This window comes from Phyllobates terribilis, unplaced genomic scaffold, assembly GCF_046119375.1.
Source record: "Phyllobates terribilis strain yellow unplaced genomic scaffold, ASM4611937v1 Scaffold_11__3_contigs__length_659146591, whole genome shotgun sequence".
In the NCBI taxonomy this organism is placed as follows: Eukaryota; Metazoa; Chordata; class Amphibia; order Anura; family Dendrobatidae; genus Phyllobates; species Phyllobates terribilis.
Window position 1 is genome coordinate 487,850,349 of NW_027362771.1, and position 16,875 is coordinate 487,867,223.

General features: G+C 42.7%; 1 protein-coding gene across 2 annotated transcripts in view; it reads left to right on the forward strand.

The window, feature by feature from the left end:
- The window catches only part of FRMD5 (FERM domain containing 5), a 72,025-nt gene that overhangs the window by 42,932 nt on the left and 12,218 nt on the right, over positions 1 to 16,875 (forward strand). Inside the window, exons 4-8 of one of the 2 annotated variants that reach the window (XM_073653509.1) lie at positions 86 to 164; positions 11,548 to 11,645; positions 12,224 to 12,347; positions 13,391 to 13,478; positions 13,586 to 13,674. In XM_073653509.1, coding sequence (XP_073509610.1) covers positions 86 to 164; positions 11,548 to 11,645; positions 12,224 to 12,347; positions 13,391 to 13,478; positions 13,586 to 13,674 — 478 coding nt within the window. Of the gene's footprint in view, positions 1 to 85; positions 165 to 11,547; positions 11,646 to 12,223; positions 12,348 to 13,390; positions 13,479 to 13,585; positions 13,675 to 16,875 lie in introns of those variants that run through there. The other variant, XM_073653510.1, reaches the window with a different exon arrangement.

The following is a 16,875-nucleotide window of genomic DNA, read 5'->3' on the forward strand; positions in this document are numbered from 1 at the left end:
TGTATGTATTGCTGCAGATGGTAAATCTATTTGCTGAAAGAGGCAGTCAGATTGTATTACTAATCTCCGTATGTTTCACCTCCAGCTCGTCCTCCCTTTATTCTCTGCTTTCGGGTGAAGTTTTATCCTCCAGATCCAGCAGCTCTGAAGGAAGAAATTACCAGGTGAGTGACATGCGTCTGTCTATCACCCAGTTTTATGTTAGTGCAGACGTTTAAAGGGAATCTGTTTTGAGGTTTTTGTTCATCTGAAAGCTGCATAATGCAAAGATAGAGACTGATTCCAGTAATATGTCGCTTTCTGGGCTGCTTGCTATAGTTTTATCAGCAGGAGATTATCACTAGAGGACTAGTAAATCTGCTACTGTGTAGTCCTCCATGTTCCTGAGCTCTGTATAACTCCACCCCCACCACTGATAGGCACAATGTACACAGGAAGCTGCCAATCAGTGATGTGGGTGGGGTTATACAGAGCTCAGTATTCAGAGAACTGCTAGATCTGCCACAGAGAAAACCGTGATTTTATCCAAACGGCAGCAAGCAGCCCAGTAAGTGACACATCGCTGGAATCAGGGTCTCTGCCCCTACATTATGCGGCTCTCAGATGGGGCAGCAAAAACCTGCTGACAGATTCCCTTTAAGACTTTCCAGCCTATGATTTTCCTGTCTTACCTGCCACCAAAACTATTCTTTATCAGTAGACACTGTATACGGTGATGACTGCAAATTCCACTAAAGAAACAGCAAAGTCTGATTACATTTGTCATTCACACTGCAGCATTAATTCAATTGTGCAGATTTTGAGGCTCAGCTCCAGCTATTAGGAAAATGCTTCTATAGCGGTTCACTTATATACTTGTATCAGGAGATGGGCTCCTTCTAGACTGAGCTTGCAGCTGCCACAGTACAATATTCCTGCCTCTGTCAGCAGTGATTTATGGCCACCTGTAGTTTCCGAATAAGACTCCTACTACTGTCCCAAAGTTTACTGGAAAGGGTAGCTGAACTTTAAATGACCTTTCTCTTTTACACAGGCCACTAAAACTAAAGTGGCCAGCTTATAAAAGACAAGAACTGACGCCGGCCACACATATTTATAGAAATGTTCCTGGATGGTGTCACAACTGAACACACGTGAGATGCGGTAGTAATGATGGGGCAATTTCCAGTCAGTCATTCTATTAAAGAAGAATATAAAACCAAAAAGTGAGCCAGAACATATGTTGATAGGTGTGCATTCACACAGAACCTAAAATAAAAACAAAATTAGCAAATACCCTGTAGTAAGTAAATAAATAGTAATAGTGCTTGTAAATAACATAGGGTACTTTAGTTAACACTATTTTGATAAAAAAAAGTGTAAAAGCCATCCGACCGTGACAAGGTGACCCAATCGGGACTATACCTGACTCTTTTAGTTCACTTCGTTATGTGGCAGCAGTCAGGACCCGGTCCTGCTCTGCGCTTGTCTATTTGGAAGTCTGCGGACACATAGTGAGTTGAACTACAAGAGTCGGGTACCGTCCCAATTGGGTCACCTTGTCGCGGTTGAATGGCTTTTGCTTTGTTTGATCAAAATATTAACTAAGTACCCTATGTTATTTACATGCACTATTACTATTCATTTACTTATTACAGTGTATTTGCTCATTTTGTTTTCATCTTAGGTTCTAAAGAAAAAAACAGTCAGTCTCCTTGCAAAAAAACTGCAAAGTGTGAACTAGACCTTGTATTTTTTCTCGCCCAAGAAAATTGCTCCGATTATGCTAATCACACTCTGATCAGACTCTGTGTGCTCCGATTTTCTCCAATGAGGAGAAGATGGTAAATAAATTTCTCCATCTTCTCCATTTTGTCGGTCCGTGAAAATCAACCCGCACTCAAATGTTATCTGTGTGCGGTCCGATCTTTTCCACAGATTTATTGACTTGCATGGCCGAGTGCCATGTGATTTATGGATGTAAATCATGTTTGCTGCGATTTTTGTTTCCTCGGATGGACTCGGTACAAGGAAAAAATCAGAGACATGTGCACGGCCCCATAAAATAACATTGGTCCTAGTGAGAGAAGATGTTTTGTCGGATTGCACTCGGACCGAAAATATGGTCGGCTGCACGAGCCTTAAGGGCAGATTTACACGAGCGTATAAAAAAATCATTCAGAGTTTCATCCAGAAGAGTGGGACGAATGTTTTCTCACTTGTCATCCAGGTGCAGTTCAGTTTCTATGGCAGCTGTCAAAGAAGTTGTCCAGTACTTTATATTACCCCCCCAACGTATCCCCCCTGGGGCCCCTAAGGATTTTTGTAAATACCTTACGTTGCTGTTTCTGCCTGTGAGCGGCGCTATCCTTGGCTGCTAACAGGCATCACGTAACCCCGCGCTGACCTCACGACAAGTGAGGCGTGACTCAGCGCTGGGGTCCCCGCTGTGGCTGCTGGGTTGTGGGTGGGGTTACCCCCCGCATCACACCCAGCATCCACCGTGCGCTTTCCCAATGAATGGGGAGAGGCAGAGCGCGCGGTGGATGCCGGATGTGATGCGGGGGGGTAACCCTGCCCACAGCCTGGCATCCACCGTGGAATGTAGAAGACAGAGACCCCCGGCTGCTGCCAGCACTTGTCGTGACGTCAGCGGATGTCAGAGCCGCTCACAGGCAGTATCTGCAACGTAATTTAATTACAAAAATCCTTAGGGGCCCCGGGGGGATACATTGGGGGAGTAATATAAAGTACTGGACAACTACCTGTAATCATTTACAGTTTCCTGTGTTACAGAATTACAATGTATCCGTAAAAATTGGAAGCTTTACTGTGACTTCGTATGGCATTTTTTCTGTACACCCATAGCCTTGAATGGGTGAGTCTCATCCGACACACAGTAGAAATTCATGCATGCTGCAATTTTTATAACTCATAAATTCGGGCAGTGATAAGAATCACTCATCTGCACTGCCCCATTGAAAATGTATGGCTATACTGTATATTTTGGTGCAGTTTTTTTTTTTATCAGATCATTTTTCTTGAAAACCCCAAATACAAATTTTCCATTTTCAATTATAATGTGTGACATAATAATTCCATATTATAACACAGACAAAACATCACAACTTGAATTCCCTAGCCTTGCCTTATCTCAAATCCCAACATTCCAGAGAGAACTATCTCCGTTTTTACAGCAGTTCTAGAATAAAGGAGAGACGGGGGAAATGAGGGCTAACAATTAGGGAATAACATTGATATTCTATCAAGGACTCCATATCTTTTCAAATTTGCGAAATGAGTTGCATTTAAGATAGACTCCTCTTTCCAACCAGATTATATAATTTATCTTTCGCTTTAGCTCTCCAATAGATGGAGATTGTGTGTCCAACCAGTGAAATGCAAGAAGCTTATGTGCTTGAAATAGGATACGAGAGATACCTATGTATAGGAGCGAGTCTGGATCTCTTCCATCTTCAAATAATCCCAATATACATATACAGGGATCTGTTAATAATATCACTCCATACACCCTCTCTATCAAGGAGATAAGTTTGTTCCAAACTGCGCCCATCTGTCTACACTCCCACATCATGTGCATCAGTTGTGCCTCATCAATCCCACACTAAGGGCATTTTGTATCATGGCGATATAATATCTTGTGTAAAAAAGTTTGGAATTTTGTATACTCTGTGAATTAAATATAGTTGACAGAGCCTTTGGGCCTCACAGGATGATAGTTTGGGAACTGTTTCTAAAATCTCTCTCCATTGCTCCATTACTATAGGACCAACATCTGCCTCCCATTTAAAATGAGCTGTCAGTGGGTGATTATCCAGTTGGGATGACCATAGATACTTATACAGTGGGGAAAATAAGTATTTGATACACTGCCGATTTTTCAAGTTTTGCCATCTACAAAGGTCTGTAATTGTTTTATCGTAGGTACACTTCAACTGTAAGAGACGGAATCTAAAAAGAAAATCCAGAAAATCACATTGTATGATTTTTACATAATTAATTTGCATTTTATTGCATTAAATAAGTATTTAATACAATAGAAAACAGAGCTTAATATTTGGTACAGAAACCTTTGTTTGAAATTACAGAGGTCAGATGTTTCCTGTAGTTTTTGACCAAGTTTGCACACACTGCAGGAGGGATTTTGGCCCACTTCTCCATACAGATCTTCTCCTGATCTTTCAGGTTTTGGAGCTGTAACTGGGCAACATTGAGTTTCAGCTCCCTCCAAAGATTTTCTATTGGGTTCAGGTCTGGAGACTGGATAGGCCACTCCAGGGCCTTGAAATTCTTCTTACGAAGCCACTCCTTAGTTGCCTTGGCTGTGTGTTTAGGGTCATTGTCATGCTGGAAGACCCAGCCACGACCAATCTTTAATGCTCTTACTGAAGGAAGGAGGTTGTTGGCCAAAATCCCGCGATACATGACCCCATCCATCCTCCCTTCAATACGGTGCAAGCGTCCTGTCCCCTTTGCAGAAAAGCACCCCCAAAGTATGATGTTTCCCCCACCATGCTTCATGATTGGAACGGTGTTCTTGGGGTTGTACTCATCCTTCTTCTTCCTCCAAACATGGCGAGTGGAGTTGATACCAAAAAGTTCTATTTTGATCTCATCTGACCACATGGTCTTCTCACATTCTTCCTCTGGATCATCCAGATGGTCATTGGCAAACTTGAAACAGGCCTGGACATGTGCTGGTGTGAGCAGGGGGACCTTGCGTGCCCTGAGGGGTTTTATAGCATGACGGCATAGTGTGTTACTAACGGTAATGTTTGAGACTGTGGACCCAGCTCTCTTCAGGTCATGACCAGGTCCTCTCATGTAGTTCTGGGCTGATTCCTGACCTTTCTCAGAATCATCCTTACCCCCCGAGGCGAGATCTTGCATGGAGCCCCAGACTGAGGAAGATTGACAGTCATTCTGTGTTTCTTCCATTTTCTAATAATTATCATTATTATTATTATTTATTACTATCGTTCCATTAATTCCATGGTGCTTTACTTGTGAAAAAGGTGTATACATAGCAAACAACAAGTACAATAATTTGAACAAAACCGAGTGACCGACTGGTACAGGAGGAGAGAGGACCCTGCCCGCGAGGGCTCACAGTCTACAAGGGATGGGTGAGGATACAGTAGGTGAGGGTACAGCTGGTCGTGCAGTGGTATGGTGGAGTGAGGGTTACTGCAGGATGTAGGCTTGTCGGAAGAGGTAGGTCGTTAGGTTCCTTTTGAAGGTTTTCACGGTAGGCGATAGTCTGATATGTTGGGGTAGAGAGTTCCAGAGTAGGGGAGATTCACGGGAGAAATCTTGTATGTGATTGTGGGAAGAGGAGATAAGAGGAGAGTAGAGAAGGAGATCTTGTGAGGATCGGAGGTTGCGTGCAGGTAAGTACCGGGAGACTAGGTCACAGATATATGGAGGAGACAGGGGGTGGATGGCTTTGTATGCCAAGGTTAGGTTCATGAACTTGAGTCTCTGGGCAATGGGCAGCCAGTGCAGGGATTGACAGAGGGGAGAGGCTGGGGAATAGCGGGTGACAAGTGGATTAGTCGGGCAGCAGAGTTTAGGATAGATTTGAGGGGTGCGAGAGTGTTAGAAGGGAGGCCACAGAGCAGGAGGTTGCAGTAGTCGAAGCAGGAGATGATGAGAGCGTGCACTAGTGTTTTTGCAGATTTATGGTTGAGAGTTGGAGTCAGCAGGAAGTGGAAAGGGCTTGGATATGTGGTTTGAAGGAGAGATCAGAGCCAAGGATTACCCCGAGGCAGCGAGCTTGCGGGACTGGGGAGAGAGAGCAGCCATTGACTTTGATGGATAGATCAGTTGAGGGGGTTGAGTGACATGGTGGAAATATGATGAATTCGGTTTTATTCATATTAAGTTTTAGAAATCTAACAGAGAAGAAAGATGAAATAGCGGACAGACATTTTGGGATTCTGGTTAGTAGGGAGGTGATATCAGGTCCAGAGAGGTAGATCTGTGTGTCATCAGCGTAGAGGTGATACTGAAAGCTGTGAGACTCAATGAGTTGTCCCAGGCCAAAGGTGTAGATGGAGAAGAGCAGGGATCCGAGAACTGAACCTTGGGGGACACTGACAGATAGGGGGTGAGATGAGGAGGTGGTGTATGAGGGAGAGACGCTGAAAGTCCAGTCTGTTAGGTATGAGGAGATCCAAGATAGGGCCAAGTCTGTGATGCCAAGAGATGAGAGAGTCTGTAGTAAGAGGGAATGGTCCACTTTGTCGATTTCAGATGACAGTTCCAGGAGGAGGAGGACAGAGTAGTGTAGCTTGGATTTGGCGGTTAGTAGGTCATTGGTGACTTTAGTCAGGGCAGTTTCAGTGGAATGGTGCAGTCGGAAGCCAGATTGTAAGCGGTCAAAGAGGGAGCAGGAGGAGAGCTGGGAGGACAGCTGAAGATAGAAGTGTTGTTCCAATAGTTTTAAGGCATATGGGAGAAGTGATATGGGCCACAGCTAGATAGAGAGGATGGGTCAAGAGAGGGCTTTTTGAGGATGGGTGTGATCGAGGCATGTTTGAAGCATGAGGGGACGACACCAGTTGTTAGTGATAGGTTGAAGAGGTGGGTTATGGTTGGGATGAAGACTGCGGTAATGTTTGGGATGAAGTGGGACATAATTGAGCCAACACTTGTTGCCTTCTCACCAAGCTGCTTGCCTATTGTCCTGTAGGCCATCCCAGCCTTGTGTAGGTCTACAATTTTGTCCCTTGTGTCCTTAGACAGCTCTTTGGTCTTGGCCATGGTGGAGAGGCTGGAGTGTGATTGATTGAGTGTGTGGACAGGTGTCTTTTATACAGGTAACAGGGTCAAACAGGTGCAATTAATACAAGTAATGAGTGCAGAGTAGGAGGGCTTCTTAAAGAAAAACTAACAGGTTTGTGAGAGCCACAATTCTTGCTGGTTGGTAGGTTATCAATTACTTATTTCATGCAATAAAATGCAATGTAATTATTTAAAAATCATACAATGTGATTTTCTGGATTTTTTTTAAGATTCTGTCTCTCACATTGAAGTGTACCTACGATAAAAATTACAGACCTCTCCATTCTTTGTAGGTGGGAAAACCTGCAAAATTGGTAGTGCATCAAATACTTATTTTTCCCACTGTATATAGTGGAGATTAAACCTTTTGTATGGCATATATACAGTAAGTAATAGTATTTATTAGGGGATGATGTTGTATGCTGAGGTTTATCGGACCTGATTGAGCTGAGAGAGAATGTCTAATTTGTAGTATTTTGGTAAAAAATGCTACGTTAAATTCCTATTGAAGCTGTTGAAAGCTGTTAAGAACAGTTTGTAGATAGCTGTTCTATCGCACAGATCACTTTTTTGCTCCCAATCAGAAAAACCCTTTATCTTTGACTCTTCGCCCAGAGTGGGATTACGCCATAGTGATGTGTATTTAGTGTATCCCTTAATACCCATAAGTTTTTTTCCCCTGTCCCACACTTTATATACTACCACCAATGTGGGAGTAAGAGGATCCCTCCAGGAGAAATCTCAGTCTCTTGAATACACAAAGGTGAGGCCCATTTCACATTCTGTAAAAGAAGCGCACTCGTCTTGCCCATGTTATCTCTATTTCCCCATCCATGGAGGTGTTGTAGGTGGGATGCACCCCTGGCGTGGCCATACAGCTCGGTGCACCTTTCCACCTACTTGTTTTCCTTCTGTCTTCTCCTCCCTCTTGCTTGATTGACAGCTCAGGCTTTACACGAGCCACAGAAGGATGGAGATTGATGGAAAACAGGTAGGTGATGCCTGTGCTTGCTTTGAACAGGTGTTTTGAGCCGACAGACTCCCGTTAAGAGCACACTACTATTTTTTAAAAAGGGAATATGTTTTATATAATTATCAGGACTGGACAGTACTTACATTGGTACAACGTTTTTGGCTTAGGATCTTTTGGCAAAAGCCCAGCAGCATCAATCAACTGTTATGATCAATGGAAAGTACAAATGGCTGAACTTTTCAGGTGCAGCGGCCACGTGCTGGGGACTCTACGTATTGCATGGGTGACTGTAACACCTGTTCATGCTGAGTCCTCCTGATCTTTGCACTTCTTTCTCTGGCTAATAGATCATATGGGCAGGGGTCTCTTCCATAGTATAGTAAGAAAGAAACACTTGATAGACAAAATTCTGCCCATTATTCTACCCCTGGCCCTTACTACGACCATTTAACAGCGCCAAAGTTCGGGTTCCCATTGACTTCTATGGGGTTCGGGTTCAAGTTCGGGTAGAGTTTTGATATCCAAACTGAACTTTGGGCTACAGTTTGCTCAAACCTGACGAACTGGAACATCCACGGGTCCGCTCATCCCTACTCATGGACACGGCGATATTGTGTAGCAGTTGCCCGTGATTCAGGCTGATTGTAGGACAGGAACACGCTCCAACCTTACTGTTTCTCTGTAGGTAAAATGAGTCACAAACAACCTTGGAAACTATCACATAAAAAAAAAAATCGGTTATGTCAAATTGTGACTTTTTTCATCCTGAGTGAATATTGAGGTTGTCATTTTATATCCAAAACCCGTCAGATTCCTACCCTGCAAGAACAAAATCTACTCATTTATATGGCGCCATTAATTCCACAGCGCTTTACAGACATTATCGGCACTGTCCCCATTGGAGTTCACAATCTACATTCCCTATCAGTATGTCTTTGGAATGTGGGAGGAAACCGGAGAACCTGGAGGAAACCCACACAAACACGGGGAGAACATACAAACTTCTTGCAGATGTTGTCCTTGGTGGGATTTGAACCCAGGACCCCAGTGTTGCAGAGCATTAGTGCAGAGCATTACAGCATTCTGTGGGCTGCACTGAGCTCAGTGGTTAGTAAAGGATAGAAAAGAAAATGGAGGTACATAGGAAACATATTCCGTCTCTCTTTTATTAATCCAGCCCAGGTTTTGACTTTAAAAACTGCATGAAAACAGCACATGTTTACGCATCCCAACACTGTGGTTCTGTGCTGCATTGTACCACTCTCCTAATAAGGTGCATAACAGGATCCTTCTCTGTATCTGCGACTTCCTTAGACTTGAGTCGCTGCCATGTATCAGTTCACTTGTGTCTTAATCTTTCCATCTTATATCTCACTACCCAACAAATCCTTTGCTCATTACGCCGGTGTCTCATTACCCTCTGGGATGTTTGGAGCCGGCTGCCAAACATGTGAAAGTGATGTAATCTCTAAAAGGTGTTCACTGCGCGTAAACCGTGCCGCCTGGAATTGTTCTACAACTGTTACGTTATCCGCTGACTTCTGACAAGTGCCAGGAATCGTTCAGCGATGTAGAAGTTATAAATTAAGAATGAATCTGCAGTTTGGAGCCACATACAAGGATATATTAGGAAACCGTATAACTGGCCAATCCCTAATATAAGCTTATCGTTGGCATCATGCCCTTTGCAAGTGGGAACATCCCAGTAATAATCCAGCAGAGAAATCACTGGTCATGAGCGAATCTCAGCAGTAGTAGTGCACGGACGAGATACAGGCGGCCAGAATGTGAAGAGCATTGTTGCAGAATGGAAAGTCCAGTAGCCCGCCAGCCTTAGTATTAAGCCCCCCATAAACATTAGAAAAATGTTGCCCGAACCTGCTGATGCCACTAATGTGTATGGATGCACCGACCGACTGATTGTTGGAGATGTTGATCGGTTCTGTCCAATTTCGGACTTCTGATCACATTGTTCTTTTTGAAATAAGCCACTGGCAGACATGTTTGTTGGTGGCTTTCTCTTAGAGAACAGAGGACTGCTCAGCCGAACGAGGGCGTCTGTGTATGGGAGAACCGGCCAATGTGGCTATCTGCCAAACGATTGGCCAAAAGCAATCTAATGGGTATAGTGGGCTTTGTGCCGGGTTGACATGGCCGTATTAAATATATGTGCCTGTCACGTCTACAAATCATGGACTTGATTGGCTCCTTGTGGAGCTCCATGTGCTCATCTACATTGCAGACAGGTGCAGGAGCTGCCTCCTAGTCTATACATGTCTGGTCCATAAAACAGACCAGACTAGGTCAGGCTGCGAAACCCTTTATGTTTCCCAAAATCCATGAAAATGAAGAAAATCCACATAAAAATTAAAGCCTCGTGCAGATTTTCAAATCTGTACCATGCTGATCCTTGTGCGGATTTTCACAGTAGATTTCACCCTGTGCAACGCATTGTAATTCCTACCATAAAATCCACATTTTTACTCATGTGGATTCTGCTTCAGATTTTCTTTGAATATTTTCTGCTCCCTGTAAACATTTCCAAGGGTTCACAGAACTAGTGAATATTTCCTGAGCTCTCCTCTTGGTCAGCTTGACAACCCGAGTCAATAGGTGTCATAAATCAGGAATCTCTCACAGTAAATATATGGCTTGCAAAATAGAAGAGAATATGTGACTGTGATGGGTCGGGATAGGATGCTGAGACTTAAGAATAGAAATTAGTCATGTATATGAACGGTCGCATTGTTCTATTGTTATGGGATGGACACAACGCGATTTGGTCGCATATTAGCAGGTAGATGGATGATCACTGCCGGTATTCTTCTTCTCCCTCTGCGAAGATGGTGCTAACCTTACTGGGGAGTGGAGGATATAGAAGAAGATGGTCAGCAGTGCTGGAGATCAATGAATACCAGAAGATTGGTGCAGAGATGCAGGAGAGCCCATGTTGGTTAGGGTTAGTTCTTTATATTATTACCATGCATCTCCAACAGAAACAACGCGCTTCAGGGATCCATTACTCCTTTCTCAAGTTCTCTGAAGCACAGCTTTCCAGCACTAGCCGCCATCTTCTGTAGCTTAGTAAATATAGATAGTGACTATGCACGGCAGGATATTAAGAAGGATTTGTGACAGGAAGAAGGTGAATCTGCTAGATGGATCTAAGTAGAGGAGCACATATGGTTAATGAAGCAACTGATTCACAACTGCTTGCAGGTATCACAATTGGGAAGCACAAATTCTGGTGTTTGACCCATGGTAATCAGAGACTTTCATGGCCTCCGAAGTATCAACAACAATACTTTTAAGGCCACGTTCACACGTTCAGTATTTGATCTGTATTTTACCTCAGTATTTGTAAGCCAAAACCAGGTGAGGAACAATCAGAGGAAAATAAAAACAAGTGCACCAATTCTGTGTTTTTCACCCATTCCTGGTTTTGGCTTACAAATACTGAGGTAAAAAACTCACCAAATACTGAACGTGTGAACGTGGCCTAATGGGAGAGTTTGTAACGCTGTTATCTGTCTTTTTTTGAGCTCCTCTCAGCTGATTTATTATCATGGATTATATCAAAGTTTAATTCTGAAGGGAAACAAAGAGCCTATAAAAGTCAAACGGTGCAACATTTTTAATGAAACCAAATAACAAAAATGATTTTTAGCCCAAATACATGCATTTATGTACAAAAAATAAAGTAAAATGTCCCCATTAGATATTTCTCCCATCTTTGCTGTGATGTGACTTTTGTGCACACTAATGATGTAGGTGATTGATTCTTCCAGGTATCTGGTTTTCCTACAAGTGAAGAGGGATTTATACCATGGCCGGCTCCTCTGTAAGACCTCTGATGCCGCTCTGCTGGCAGCGTACATACTGCAGGGTATGTTCTGTTATCAGATTGTTCCTGTGTTCTTATGGCTTTGTTCACACTGACTCCTTGATTTCCTGTTTTACTGGAACCATGACAGATACGATCATTCATCACGATCAGAAACCTCACAGATCCATTATGATTTATGGGATGGATCTGTGTTTTTCTCCATACATTTATAATGGATCCATCAAGTTTCTATTTTTTTTCCTGTATACATTATTGGAGCATGTTACACTATTGTGACCATCAAAACAGGTGCTGACCTGTGTGAACAGAGCCTTACTTAGGCTAAGTTCCAGCTGGATGATGGAGTCTGCAATGTAGATGTGATTACAGCCTGATGTAGCTTGTTAAGGCTGTGTTCACACTCAAGTTTTCTGTTTTCGACGGACACCAACAACTCCCAGCAAAACCAACTGATTTATAATTGCGGTCTGTCTTGTTCCGCTGTGGTGTCCTCCACTTTTATGCTTCATATATGATCGCCTGACAGAAGTGTGAACAGAGCCTTTAAATCTCATTGTCTTAGATTGTAACCTTAGGAAAGTGATTTTTCTCTCATTAATCTTCTGTCCCTCTACCAGCTGAAATTGGGGATTATGACCCTGGGAAGCATCCAGAGGGTTATAGTTCCAAGTTCCAGTTCCTCCCCAAACACTCAGAAAAGCTGGAGAGACGGATTGCTGAGATTCACCGGCATGAACTCAGGTGAGGTTCTTGTTCACACAAAGCAGTTCTGTGAAATTTTTTGCTGGTGTTTTTTTTTTGGTTGCCACTTTTTTAAACTAATTCATGTTTAAAAAAACAACAACACAAAATCAAAACTTATATGTGAGACGTTTGTCTATTAATTACTCCCAGTAGAAGGAATCCCTATAGCAGGTTTCCTACAGAGGATATGAAACCGTCAGGACATTTTCTTTTACTTAAATACATATATTTTGAGCTAAAATTAATTTTTTTTGCAGTTAGGTTTAATTAAGAAACTTTTACAGCCTCTTTGTTTCTGGCACATTGCTGGCAGCAGAATGAGTTAACTGTGAATCTGTCAGTGAACTAGTTCTTTCAGGAGAGTTTGTAACATTTTTATTTGTATTTTTCTGAGCTCTTCTCACCTAATTTAAGACCATGTCATCCTTCAGCTTTCCTTTCATGTGGTCTGTGGTCAGAATTAGCTCACTGACAGATTCTCTGTTAACTGATTCTTCAGCCAGGAATGTGCAGGGAAACAAACAGCCTTAAAAGCCAAATGGTGCAAACATTTATAATGCTATCCAATAGCAAGATTCATTTTTAGCTCTAAATACAAGCATTTAATTAAAAAAAAATGTCCTCAGGGGGTGACTGGTTTAAAGAAATAAAAAAAAATGAAAAAAAAAATTTTCAAATACCCTTTAAGTGAATACTGGGCATCAACCATTAGTCCTAGCAGTCAGCGACCATAAAGAGTTTCTCTGTTTCTGTTCTTGTAGGACCTGACGTGTCTGTGATTTACATGGACTGTCGAGATTTAAATTGCCACCTTGTAATGCCTCATTTTCCCTGTGGAGGCGCTGCAGGGAAATTGTGCCATTGCTGCTTGGTTGCCTTCAAATTACAGTATAGCTGATCATTTTGCTTGGGGCTCTCAATTGTAAAGAACCTGATGGAGATGCAGAGTTCCTCTTTACTTCATGTTTTTCTTGTGCAAGTGCAGAGACGTTGTTCTCGAGCGCTCACCGTGTCATGGCTGTCTCTGCTCTCCCTTGTAGTGGCCTGTTACCTGCTCAAGCAGAGCTGTGTTTTCTGAGGAAAGCTCAGACTCTGGAGACATATGGCGTGGATCCTCATCCGTGTAAGGTACCTCATACCCCAATTGTTGTCTCTGTGCCGCCTCCGCCTTCTTCTCCCTGGCTTCCACTTTTTCTTCCCCTGTCCTTTCTATTCTCTGTCTCCCTATCTTTCAGGATGTCTCTGGGAACTCTGCATTTCTGGCCTTTACTCCTTTCGGCTTTATCGTGTTGCAGGGAAATAAGAGGGTTCACTTTATAAAATGGTGAGTCTAGAAGAACGCTATCGCCTCCTGTATTTTTGTATTGCGGGACAAGTTGTACTTTTGAATGACACCATTCGATCTACCACATAACGTACTGGAAACCAGGAAAAAAATTCTAAGTGTGTTGAAATTGCAAAAAAAGTGCAATTCCACAATAGTTTTTCATTTTTTTTATTTATCATGTTCACTATATGGTAAAAGTGACCTGGCAATATGATTCTCCAGGTCAGTACGAGTACGTAGATAACAAAGATGTAAAGTTGTTGTTTTTTTTATTTAAGTAGTGAAAAAAAATTCAGAGATTTATAAAAAATAAAATTTTTGCTTTTGTTGCCATTTTCTGAGACTTGTAACATTTTTATTTTTTGGGATCTGGGGTTGTGTGAGGGGTTATTTTTTGCACCCTGAGCTGATGTTTTTACTGACAGCATTTTGGGGGTACATACAATGTTTTGATCACCCTTTATTGCAATGTTGCGGTGGCCAAAACCCCAGAATTTTTGCTTGTTGATATTTTTTTTCATTACTCCATTTACCAATCTGATTAGTTTAATTTATTTTAGATTTTGATAAATTTAACATTTGCGAACACAGCGATACCAAATATGTGTTTTTTATTGTTTTATTTTTAATGGGGCAAAAGGGAAGTGATTTAAACTTCTTGTGTTTTTTTTTTTTTTTTTACAGTATTTAATAATCCCCTTAGGGGACTTGAAGCTTCGATCGTCTGATCGCTTGTGCTTTACATAGCAGTGCATCAGCAAACTATACACTGTATAGTGAAAATCACGATCTCCTATGAACGCCGGCTAAATGCTGACTATCACTTGAGGACTGTCATAACAAGCGCAGAGGTCTTCAGCAGACCTCCGGCTGTCATGGCAATACATCGGCACCCCACAATCATGTCACGAACATGCCGATATTTCACAGCACCTCACAATGTAGAGGGTAAATTTACAGGCAATATCAGATATTACAAATTAAGACATCATTTTAAACAAGAGGAGTGAGGGCCCTGCTCCCAATGCTGTCGCTTAATATACAAGTACAGAATAAACAAAGGTCGGGAATTTTGTTTTGTTACTGATGACGGACGACCACGTCCTTCTGTGTAGTAGGATCTGTATGTCGCTTCTGGTTCGGCAGCGTGTTTTCCCCATACTGCAGCCGCCGTCTTGTAAGTAGGTCAGATTTGCTTGTTGCGGCTGAGAGCGGGGACTAGTGACTTTATCCAGGGGGCTCCCAGTTTGCGTCTCGTCCTGTAACCTGTTCTGCAGTGTGTCTCGTCATCATCCGTGTCTGTGTTCTCCGCTCACTCTTAGGGTCCGGCTACCAGTTGTGCGGTTTCCAACTCAGCCCAAGTAGAGCCGAGTATGTGCTCATAACATTCCTAGATTTTGTATATCTTATTACCAGAAATCACTCTATTGTAATTATGCTGATTTTTACATGTGATGTGTTGTACTAGAATATAATTGCATCTCATCTACTCCATCGTCCATCACCGTCCATGACTCCGATCAGTAAATGGATCACCAGCATTGCTAGTTGCACTCAGTGAAATAGAAATAATAGAGAATTCCTTACTGTAATAAAAGTGTTTGTCCAGTCAGTAAATTCTCAATATTGAGAGCAATTTGCTGCTATTAGCCTTGTAAACTCCCCCATACAAAATAAGATGAAAGTTGGCCCAATCTGCCGATTTTGGTGGAAATGGGCAATCATCTGATCTGTAGGAGAGCTTCCTGACTCATCTCCCTTGATGATATTATGAGAGAAGGGTCCGGCTATTGGAATTTCAGTTTGGTGGGTGGTGAGGGGGGATAAACCACGGCCAGAGAAATTGATCAGCATCTTTCTCTTTTCTCTCCATTGACCATGCATGCTCATCAGAGTTGAGCGCTCATGTGTGGGGGAAAGATGGGAGAGACATCTGTCTGGTGAACCTTCGGCTATCGGCTATGTAATGTTTATAACTAGTTTTCTGTTCTGCGTGCCAGTGCATTGCTCTTGGCACCTCTACTTTTTTTAGATTGGCATTCGTTGTATAGGTATTATAGAACATCTTATTGGTGTCTACTCATTAGTGATATTTTATTCCCTTAAATTATTAAACCTTGAGTAAGGACACATTCTGACATCCATACAAATCAGTCCGAGATTAGACCGCAATGCACGGACTGGCTGCGGTTCTCCCACTTCATAGACATATTGTATATGAAGCTGTCACGCTCGAGTCGGGAAACCCGCGGCCAGTCCGTGCATTGCGGTCCAATCTTGGACTGATTTGTACAGACGTCTGAACGCGTCCTTATTGTGAGATTCACCCTTTGCAGAGATCTCACAGATGTGTCTACTTAGAGCACAGATCTCTGCATTTTCACAATTATAAGATCTTGAGATAAAATCTTGAGCATGCATGTCTATAATAATGGGGAAATTGGAATAAGCCTGACTCCTGGCAGCAGGAACTAAGGATTGGGCATGGTAAAATCCAACATGTCCAATTCATTCCCCACTAAAAAAATATCTGCAGTCAGCAGGCCCCTGACTTTTTTCTTTCTGCATGGCGAATTAGGGGCCCCATAAACAATCGATAGCTGTTGGACAAATGATGGTTCTGCTGATAATCTCTCCTGACTCCTCCATACACAGGAGCGCTTGCTCTGCCCTACCCTCCTGTGATCCTTATGAGGGAGCCGCTGTTAGACTTATCTTGCCGAAAACAAAAAAGATGGGCAGACAGATTTCAAACATGTCAGGTCCTTATCTCCCCCGACATCGTCTGTCAGGGTGGGGGGAGTCAGTAGGTGCCTATACACATTAGACTGCGACTGAACTCGCTGATATCAGCAGCTTTGGCTGACGTTATTCTAAGTCAGTGTTTCCCAAACTCCAGTCCTCATGGCCTCCAACACGTCATGTCTTCAGGATTTCCTTAGTACTACACAGGTGATGGAATTATTATCAAGGCAGCAGAAACTGCCACAGGTTCTCTCACCTGTAAAGTACTAGGGAAATCCTGAAAACCTGATCTATTGGGGGCCGTGAGGACTGGAGTTTGGGAATCGCTGCTCTAAGGTGTATGGCAGCCTTTAATCTCCAGAATCTCTTTGTAAACTTCATTACTTAATTTCTTTAACGGCGGATAGCTGTCGGCCAATTCTCATTCATCCACAACTATCCCTCCTAACTAGT